Source organism: Podarcis liolepis, assembly GCF_965112155.1.
Source record: "Podarcis liolepis genome assembly, chromosome: 7".
Classification (NCBI taxonomy): domain Eukaryota; kingdom Metazoa; phylum Chordata; class Lepidosauria; order Squamata; family Lacertidae; genus Podarcis; species Podarcis liolepis.
Window position 1 is genome coordinate 59,398,367 of NC_139561.1, and position 10,097 is coordinate 59,408,463.

At 47.2% G+C, this 10,097-nt stretch overlaps 1 protein-coding gene and 1 long non-coding RNA gene across 3 annotated transcripts; one reads left to right on the forward strand and one right to left on the reverse strand.

Annotated features, from left to right (window-relative positions):
* Positions 1 to 591: 591 nt before the first annotated feature.
* LOC310710673 (IQ domain-containing protein C-like) lies at positions 592 to 5,783 on the reverse strand. 2 transcript variants are annotated; one of them, XM_083511690.1, is made up of 5 exons: positions 5,457 to 5,783; positions 4,521 to 4,664; positions 4,021 to 4,333; positions 3,638 to 3,756; positions 592 to 3,117 (listed from the first exon to the last, which is right to left on the reverse strand). In XM_083511690.1, the coding sequence occupies exons 1-5, from the start codon at positions 5,520 to 5,522 to the stop codon at positions 3,079 to 3,081; spliced, it is 681 nt and encodes a 226-aa protein (XP_083367816.1). In that variant the 5' UTR covers positions 5,523 to 5,783; the 3' UTR covers positions 592 to 3,078. The 2 variants fall into 2 exon arrangements, with proteins under 2 accessions (XP_083367816.1, XP_083367815.1); XM_083511689.1 differs by lacking the exon at positions 3,638 to 3,756 and having other exon boundaries at positions 5,457 to 5,756.
* Positions 5,779 to 9,578, forward strand: LOC310710695. The gene is made up of 2 exons (XR_014528187.1): positions 5,779 to 6,011; positions 7,045 to 9,578. It is a non-coding gene; the product is annotated as an uncharacterized lncRNA (long non-coding RNA).
* The last annotated feature ends 519 nt before the right edge of the window (positions 9,579 to 10,097 follow it).

The window sequence follows — 10,097 nt, forward strand, 5'->3', positions numbered from 1 at the left end:
GGTGGAACCTCTTTTGGTTGAGATGCTTTGCCAATGCCTCTGTCTCTAAGCCCCCTAATGCACAGGAAGGAGCCAGATGGGAGGTTTGAGAGGGCGGGTGAGTCTGAGAGACTGTTGGCCATGTGCCAAGCATATTTTGGTAGTATAACTTCCTTTAACTTTCTCTCTGTCCCCATCTACACACACACAGACCAGCCAACATGAAGGATGTCTAGTCTTTTCCTGAAAAAGGCTGGTTCTCCTCTGCACCAGACCTTCCCTGTGTTATTGGAAGAAGAATTTTTTGTACCCATGCTACTTGAAGGCTCTTACTGACCTTCCTTGTTTGGGAGCCCTCTTCTTGGTTCCCACAAACCTCCTCCCCACCCCCCACCTGTCCCTTGACTCAATCTTGGAAAACATAACAGGCTGGTGGGAAGGGGGGGTCAGGTTGGGGTTGGCTTCCCAGGGTCAAAGCCTCTGTCCAGTAGCCGCATGTTTTCCCCCAGAGACACAGCACTGGTGATGTGGGAGGGGTGGAGAGTGAGAGCAGAGTAAATCTGTCTGGGCTGGGAATGGGCAGTGCGGAGCAGGGACAAGCACAGCTGAAAATCAGATGCTTAAAGAGTTTATTTTGCAATTAGGGAAAGCAACCAATTCTTCCATCCAAGAAAACAAACCCCACCCCTGACAGCATCTGGCCCCTGGTAGGACATTTGGGGTCATTGGTCCTGGGACAAAAAGGGCCCAAGGCACACACCCCTTCCTCCCTGCTCCTTTTGCTCTTTATCCCACTCCTCCCTAGTTTGGCTTGATAAAAATAGCCCGTCCTCTCCTCCTCCTGCTGCTGCTCTAATTGGAACCAGATGTTTTCCTGCAGGGGGGGGGGCTGGGCAGGAAGTTGCCTGGAATGCAGTGGATGAGGGGATGAGAAAGGGTGTTGGGGGAAGGAAGCCATCCTGCATCTAGGGAGTGGGAAAAGAAGGCAAGGCTTCTGGGTCCAAATGCCCCAAAGAGAGCCTGTGCCAGCCCAGGGTCTTCCCATCTATTGAAAGTTAGGAATGTGACATCTGTTTTTTGTATCCACATCATCAACTGTGTTGGGATTTCACGCACACAGCATCTCCAAGGCCAGTGTCTCCAGTCACCCTGAAATCCTTCTGGGTCCTATCCTGCCCCACATTTTTTCAAGGCTTGTGTGCCACTTCTTTCTGTCTGTGCATGGGAAGGTTATTATGCCAGCTTCTTAAGTGAGGCTTAATATCATTTTCCTTATATTATCTGGTGTAAGGGGGAAGTTAATGAGTGAGGCTTATGACCACCCCACCAAAACAAACATCATTTAGCTGGCAATTACTGTTGAAATTAAAACCTGACCTACCCAATTCAGTTTGGGTGGAGGAATAGAAAGGAGGGCCCCTCAACCTCGGCCCTCCAGATATTTTGAGACTACAATTCCCATCATCCCTGACCACTGGTCCTGCTAGCTAGGGATCATGGGAATTGTAGGCCAAAAACATCTGGAGGGCCAAGGTTGAGGAAGCCTGGTCTAAGAGATTCCGGTAGTGCCAGAGTTGAAAGGTTAACTGTCTAAGTGAACTTTTTCCCGTTCCCTTAAAAGGGGGCAAATGTCTTGATCCCTACAAGTGTGGGTGATGAGACCCCAAACAGTGTTAAACATTCTCTCTCTAGTCACCTGCCTCCTTGAGTCCCTTTAGGGTTACGAGCAGGACAAACAAAGGCACGTGCCATAGAACATACCACTTATCAAGTGACATGTATTCTTTAAGAGGGAACCATGATATACAAACTGCCAAAAAAAATACAGGTTCGGAAACTCCCTTCAACCCCTTGAAGGAAACAGGAAGCCAAAACTTCAGACAGAGTCTCTTCTTTCTGGCCAGAATGGACTGCCTGGAGCTCTGCCAAACTGGGAGCCTAGAGGTTCTGAAGGAAACTGGTTCTTAGCCAGGCTTGTGCATGTGCTTGTTTAGTTTCAAGTAGTCATGGCCATATCTCTCCTCTCCCCAAAGAAGCCTGGGACCAGGATATTGGGTGCCTGGCCAGTGCTCTTGATAGCCATTTTATCCCTTTGAAAATCCAAGTTGCTAGCTGCAGAGAGGTCCTGTTTGCATGGGGCACCTTCTAAAGAGCATCTCATCAAAAGTAGGAGTAAGGCAAGTAGCAGGGAGACCATAGTGGACTTGAGTTCTTCTTTGGTCTCAGTAAGCCATGGTTTGGCCTAGTGCAACATGAGAACAAGGACAACAAAATAAGTAATGGAATAGAGACATTCAGGAGTTGTCTACGCTAGACACTTGCAGTTCCCCTAGAGTCCAACAGCACTTGTTTTGCACATTTAGAAGAGATAACACATTGTTCCCTCATTTATTATGGGACACCTACATGATGATGCCACCCAGTTGTTATCCTCTTGTGTGTTCTCCATTGTATCGGCTTTTCCTTCATCCATCTTCCCTTAAAAGTCTTTGCACTACACCCTCTGTCACAGGTGTGCATTTAAATCTTTTTAGAAATTGTCCATGGAGGATGGAGAGGTGGTTGTGGGTGTGCTGATGCACATTTAAACACTGTGTGGCTTGAATGCAGCCTGTTCTACAAAGGTTAAGAGCCATGTCTGTCACTTCACAGTGATATTTGTAAGCTCTGGAGTACAGTTATGGGAGCTGAACTCTATGAAGCCACAAAGCTCCGCCTCCAATTCGGGACTTACCTCCTTCTGTCAAATCATCCACATGCAGCCAAGGTCAACAACCAACAGATGGCAGAACAAGCCAATACAGAGACCATAAAGGGTGCTAATAGCTCATGTAAAGTTCAGATTTCTTCCAAGATAGACCAGCTATCAGTCTGTAGAAATGGGCTCTGAGCCTCACTCACAACAGATAAATCGGAAGAGAATCTTCACTGTTGCTGGGGACATGTGGAGTAGCCAGCTCCAGGGAACTACAAGCTTTTTCCTGCAGTCATGGTGGGAGCTGCTCCCCCAATGCTTTCTTCCCCCTGATGGCTGGTAAGAGCAGTTACATCTGTTTCTGTTTGACTGGGAACATAGGCTGGAGACCTCCAAGTAGGCAGTCACTCTGGGCTCCCCAACTTCTGTTTCAGGATCAAATACTACGAAGAAGGGAGGGAGGGAGAAAAGAGAGAGGAAAGGAAGAAATAAGGAAATGAGTTGCAGATGAAATCTTGTCCTTTGTACAGCACCTAGGGCACCATTGGTTCTGAAATGAATATTAAATTGTAATAAGCACCAGTACCCCCATTAGACTCCAATGGATAGTGCCTTTACCAGTTTTAGCTATTTGGTGCTGAACTGTCTGCGGAAGCGGACAAACGCCAGCTCCCTCGGCCTGTAAAGCGAGATGAGCGCCGCAACCCCAGAGTCGTTCATGACTGGACTTGTCAGGGGTCCCTTTACCTTTACCTTTTACCCACCCACTGAGATTCAAAGAAACAAAAGCTGAGGGATCATCCCAGACCCACCAGCTCTTTTCTCAATGGTTGGAGGGTGCTGTAGGCATCTTACAAAGGTGTGAACAAGAAGTCACAGCTCCGCACCACAGCACTGGCTCTCCTAGCATCTCCTCCCCATGCACAGAAGACACCCCATGGTTCCTTGAGGACCAGCTCTTACGTTCTTACGGCTGGCAATCGCTTGTTGCAACCACAGCAGCTCCATGGCCAGGTGCTTTCGGTAGCACTGGAGGTCAGGCACAGCTTGGGGCATCTCTGGTACTCTTTGGAAATGAAGCTCTGCACAACAAGAGGTGCACAAAAGGTCAAGAAACCACTCTTAGTTTGCCCCCCCCTTTTCTCTCCCCTCCGGTTGGCTCCTCTTCCCTGCCCCCCCACTACCAGGTAAGTTTACTGGGGCAGGGACTTGCCTTTTCAGCATAAGCAAAAAGCACTATGTTGGTTGACGATGCTGAAGAACAGAGAAAAACAGCAGCTGTACTGCAAAGCAAAGGAAGACAATGGGTGGGAGCTTGGAGTCTCAAATTGCTCCACATGCCTTACCTTGGCTCATCCTCGGAGACTCCATGTTGAGGATCATGCTGCTCCATTCGGACGACATGCTACTGTGGTGCTTGCCTTCCTCACTCTCTCCTGGCAAGCTGCAAGCATTCCCAGGGGGCCTGCCCACAAGATGTTCCTCAGCCTCAGTTTCTGCCACCACTTCAGCTGGTGATTGCATCTTGCAATCAAGGTCTTTTTTGGAGAGTAGCTCTTCTTGACGACAAAGCGCTGCCTCCTTTTCATGCAACTTGTTCTTGTTGGCCCCTGGCTCTTGGACACTTAATTCCTTGGCTTTTATTGGTTTCTGGACAGACTATATTTAAGACAGAGGAAGAAGAGCACCATTTTCAATGCATGGCTGCAACATTAAGTATCACCCACACTTTTACTGATGTCAGTTTTCATTTCCCTCTTCTCTTTCCTCCTCGTGCAATTAAAAGCCAGCGAAATTATAAGCACTGCCAGATTCTACCAAGAACAGAAAGAACCAGTAACCGTACCTTTGGAAGAAACACCGGCACAGGCATGGAATGACTGTCCCACTTCAGCCAATCCAGATCCCCTTCAATCTCCTTGACGATGCTCTCATATTCCCCCTTTAAGCTTTTAAATCTCTTCCTGACCAGGTAACCCCTGACATGAGCCTAGGAAGTAAATGAATCATAAAAAATAATCACAAATTAGGAAGGAATTAAAGGTCATTAGCTCAAGCCTGGTTTAATAAGACAAGTCCACGCAGGCCAGCCTTCTAGGGTTGCCATGAGTCCCCCCCCCCCACTTCCTGGTCTTGTGGCTTTAAAAAGTAGCCCAACAAGCAGGAATTATATAGTGATGGTTTTTCTATCTCCACCTTTGCCAGGCTGCTGTAGAAGATGCAGGAGAAAGGCCAGTTGGCAGTCCTAGTATACTCTGCTCCTGACCCCAATCCCAAGAGAGGAGATGCTGGAGGCAGGAAAGGAAAGAAAGAGGAGCTAAAGGCATATGTATGTGTGCGTATTTATATATTACACGCTACCACCACGACTTTTGAGAACTTTTCCCTATGGGCATTCTTTAACAGAAGCCACCATTTCCATTTAAAAACAGCAGCAGCAGAACAAAATGCTTTAAGCAGAGCAGTTTATTTGCTACAAGGGAATCACTGAGGAAAAGGGTGGGATGGGTGAAATGTGTATTTATGCAAAGCAGGCCATGTTGGGAAGGGAGAGTAATGGTTCAGCGGTAGAGCATCTGCTTTGCAGCAGAAGCTCATCTTCTCTGCTTTGCACCCACACCAAGCCTCCCGCCCTCCCAGGGCTGCTGCTCCTTTTCAGGGTCCCCAGGGGGCATGAGACCACGATAGGAAGCCAAACCATGAGGACGAGCACCCCTAGGTCTGCCTTCAGTGGCAGGTCCACCATGCCAACCGGTGCCACCCACTATCCTGGTTCCGGCACCTGAAGCGTCGCCACTCTCCTCCTCAGCATCAGTCGCTGTCGCTCTTCCTCGCTCTCCTCCATCATCTTCCTCGGCGTTGGCTGCCCTGGCAACCGCGTCTCTCGATGACGTTAGCGAAGCGCGACAAGCGCGGGCACTTTTCTTCTTCCTTTTTCCTGAAGTTCCTCAGAGCGGCCGCGAAGTGGCGCTGTCCAGGCGTCCTCTTCGTTCTCCGGGCTGGATGACGGAGGCGAATGGGGAAACAAAAAAATTTCCGTTATTTGCTTTCAAATAAACTGTAACGTCTGGCGCGCGCACGACCCTTCCTCCAGCCCACCTGCCCCCCGCCCACAGCCAAGTCTCGTCGGCAGCTCGCGGCGGCTGTTGGCGGCGAGCTCTCGCGAGGCTTGTTCGCAAGGCATCGCGGATGCCTGAGCCGCGCCATTTTGGAACTGGCTGGCAGACTGGAGCGAGGCCTTGTGGGCGCGGCGGGGGAGAAACGGCGGCAAAGAGGAGCGTTCAAAATCCGGGATCGCGACTGGAGCTGCTGTGCTTTGCCGGAACTTGGCTGGCAGGTGAGAGTCGCGGCGGCGACGCCGCTTCCTCCTTCTCCCTCCACACCGCCAACCGGCCTGAGGGAAGAGGAGGCGGAGGAAACAATGTTTGCGTGTGGGGGGCGGGGCGCGTCCCGGGGGGGGGGAGAGGGAGGAGAAGCCAGGCTCTGAGGCTCCCATAGTTCGGTCTTTCGCCCCCTACCTCGAGCATGTGGCCTCTCCGTCCTTCCCCCGTCTCCTTTCTTCTTCCAAGGGGGAAAAATAATGGGACTCAAGTTCCGTTGGGGTCCGGCTTGGTGGAGGAGCGGCAGTTGGAGGCGGATTGCGAGGGAGGGAGGGAGAGTGTAGATAGGGCAACCTGGGGCGAGGGTGGGGGGAGTCGTACCCGACTTTACCTGGCTATGAAATGGGAGGGGAGCATAGCTGTCAACTTTCAGATTCGAAAATAAGGGATCAGCAGCCTCACCTGTCCCGGGGACAGTCTACGGGATATCTAACAATCCGGGATAGCAGTGGGAAACGGCGCTGGAATAAGGGAATTTACCGCAAAAAAGGGAAGGTTGACAGCTGTGGAGGGGAGATGAAGGGCAGGAAACACGCGCGCAGTCCCGCAGGTTAGGCGCTGAGATCCGCGGGCGCTTTTCCTCCTCCGCCCCCTCTTTCTTTTCCTCGGGTCCCGGATCCGAGCTTGCCACCTCTGGTGGTTTGCAGCGCCGTCCTGTTGCGTGATTACTCAGAAGTAAGCCACACGGTGCGTTACGGGGACTTTTCCCAAGTAACTCTTATGCCTTGGGGTTGCAAGGGGCGTGCTTGGTGACAGTTTTAATTCCTCCGGTTTCCTTCGCGCCTGCCTCCCATGATAGTATCACCATTTCACCCTGCAATAAGACATTCTCACCTCTTTTTTCTGCTGACTTTAGCGTATGCTTCCAGCACAATCGGCGTGGATTTCGTTGCATGTTCTTATTTTAAGACTTCCTTGTTCACAAGTACATGGTGTTCACGTCTGGAGAAAGGAACACTGATTGCAACGTGTCTTGTCTCTTCTTCCCAGCCTGGCCTTCTAGGTGATCTGGATTCTGAACATGAGACCTGGATATTTTGCAACCTGTTGCCTCACTTGTGGGGGACAAAAGGTAGCTGGATGTTGACCTGCAGAGTCTGCTTCGGTTGAAAGGGAAAACGTTGACTAAAAAGTGAATTGGGATTAAAACCAGCTCAGTCACTTTTCCACTTCAAACACTTCTGAAGTCTGCAGAACCTACCTCATGAACTTTTGAAATTCTCCTTAAATTCAGGATAACACCTTGGACTAATATTTTCCCACATGGAATGGATAATTGTATAAACATCTTAAGTTCTGCATACTACTTTCAAGAGCTGTTTTTGCTTTCTGGTTCAGACATTTCAGGCAAAACTGAGATTTAGTGCTTCTACACAACAAAATGCCGAAAAGAAAATGTAAATTTTCTGTTGGGCTACAGAAGAAGTATACCTGTTTTAGAAGAGGTAGAGATGATTTTGAAGGTGAATGCATGATATGTAAACCGGGTACATTTGTCTCTGTGGCAAATAAAGGAGGACGTGACCTGCAATCACACGTGGAGTCCGAAAAACACAAAAAAGCAATTCGAGGCGAAGCTTCCTCAGCACAATTAACAGACCTTTTCATAAAACCATGTAGCAAATTGGAAGATGAAGTAACTGCAGCTGAAGGAACTTTTGCTTTTCACACTGTTAAGCACCACAACAGTTATAATGTGATGGCGTGCACATCAGGCCTACTGAAGACGACATTCCCGGATTCCAATATCGCAAGGAAGTTTTCAAGTGCAAAAACCAAGACAGAAGCAATTGTAAATTCTGTCTTGGCACCCGATTGTTTGGAAAATGTTTTGAAAAGCATTGAAGAAAATGACGTATGTTATTGTGGAGTTTCTACTGATGGGAGTAACCATGGTTCAGTAAAGGTGTTTCCAATAGTTATTCAGTATTTTGACTGGAAAAGTGGTGGTTTGCAGTCCAAAATAATTGAAATGCAAAGCCAACCCAATGAGACTGCAGATACAATCTTGTCATACGTGAAGGAAACTCTTGAAAGTAAAGGACTGCTAAAGAAATGCATAGCATTCATAGGTGACAACTGCAACACAATGTTTGGAGGGATACGATGGGATTCAGAAGGAAGAAATGTGTTCGCAAAGTTGAACAATGAGCTAGATAACAAAACTTTAATTGGTGTGGGATGTCCAGGACACATTTTGAATAATTGTGTTCATCAGGCAGCAGAAACTTTGGACATTGATGTTGAGAGCATCATTTTCAAGATATACCAGTACTTTCACATCTATACAGTCCGAACGGAGCAGTTAAAAGAGTACTGTGAATTTGTAGATACTGAATACAAAAAGCTGCTATCTCATAGCAAGACAAGGTGGTTGTCATTATTTCCAGGCGTCAATAGACTCATTCGCGTGTTTCCAGCTGTCAAGGCATTTTTTCTTTCGCAGAATAATCCACCAACAGTGTTAAAAAGGTTTTTTGAGCACGCGTTTAGTGAGGTTTATTTATTGCACTTGCAGTCTCTCATGAGTATGTTTCACTCATATATTTTAGAACTCGAAAGGGAAAATAATTCAGTTGTAGAGGTTCTGAAAGTTCTGCTTTGTGTTCAGAACGTGCTCAATGAACATAAAAGCAACAACTTTATGTCCCTCAAAGTTAAGAGCCTTCTAGAAGAAAAGCGTAAGGAGGGTCTTGGTGCAGAGTGTAACAAATTCTATGCAGATGTAAATAGCTTATATGACAGCTGCATAGAATATTTGGGAAAATGGATGGAGTCCATGAAAGAGTTTTCATGCTTCATGTGGATGTCTCTTAGTGAGTCACTTGAGTGGGATAAGGTAGAACTTTCCATAAAATTTCTCCTGGACAGGGATGTTTCCATAGATGATGTGAAGTGCTTTGATCAATTCTGCAACCTCAAGAAGTTTGTGGATCAATACAAGGGTGATGATAGGTTCATTAATCTTCAGGCACATCAGAAGTGGACCAAGTACTTTGAGACTTCCCAAAACATGTGCCACTCAGAACTTTTGAAGATTGCACAGTTTTTTTTTGCTGTTGCATCACATGATAATGCAAATATGGAACACATTTTCTCTTTGATGCAGAGTTGGTGGAGCAAAGAAAGAGGCCACTTATCCTTGGAATCGCTGCGGAGTATATTGCTAGTACAATATAATTATAAGCACTTTACTTGCAAGGAATTTCATGCTTATCTCTTAAGCAATAAGCAGTTGTTGAATAAGATAAGATCTACAGAGAAATATGCTTGGGCCAGACAACATCAGAAAGAAGAACAAAGTGCATTTGAAAGTGACATACCATAAGGTAATTAAAAGTAGAAGTTAGCAAATGTGTCCTCTTTTTTGTTCTTCAAAATATGGCAACCTTAGTCTGGAACTGAGAGGGGTGTTATGCGCTGTTGACACTAAATAAATGTTTTGTACTGACAGTATATGGTGAATGCTAATGTATAAGTTTGCTTGAAGACAGAGATGCATTATTAAACAGTCTGTCTCCCCACACTGCCTCATATTTAAATCAAGCCTTGCAATTATGTATTTGTTCCCCATCTCTCAACCTTAGTTCCCAAGGCAGCTTACAATGACATTTAAAAATCCATCCAAGAAATGAAAGGGCCCCTGAGCAAATGAATGGAGAGGGCACAGGAGGGTGACACAGCCAAGAGGAGCCTTGGGACAGAGCAGCAGTCCCCTAGGATTGCTATCAGCCAGATAAGTCACTAAAGTGTAGTGCCAGTTCCCTCCCTTCAAAACATATTAGTATTAAAAGCTGAAAAGCTATAGGAGAGCCAATATACTCGCACGCACCCTCCACTGGTATAGACTATCTAGCAGGACCATCAAGACATTTTCAATCCCAAATCTGGGTCAGAATCAATTTTATAGCAAATGTGGTTATAGTATGAACAAGAATTGAGAAAACATTATTTTAAGACACAGTTTGCCAGTCTGACTTGCATTGCCACAATGATGTCTCCCAGCCCACATAAAGCCCCATACCTCCTGGTTCACTGCCCCC

Bases quoted from the DNA above. Each gene is read 5' to 3' on its own strand.
- LOC310710673 (XM_083511689.1), bottom strand. From the start codon at position 5,522: ATGATGGAGGAGAGCGAGGAAGAGCGACAGCGACTGATGCTGAGGAGG. The intron at 4,665-5,456 runs GTGCCGGAACCA...TTTACTTCCTAG, and splicing joins GGAGAGTGGCGACGCTTCAG to GCTCATGTCAGGGGTTACCT. The intron at 3,118-4,020 runs GTAAGGCATGTG...CCTTCTTCGTAG, and splicing joins GTCTCCGAGGATGAGCCAAG to TATTTGATCCTGAAACAGAA.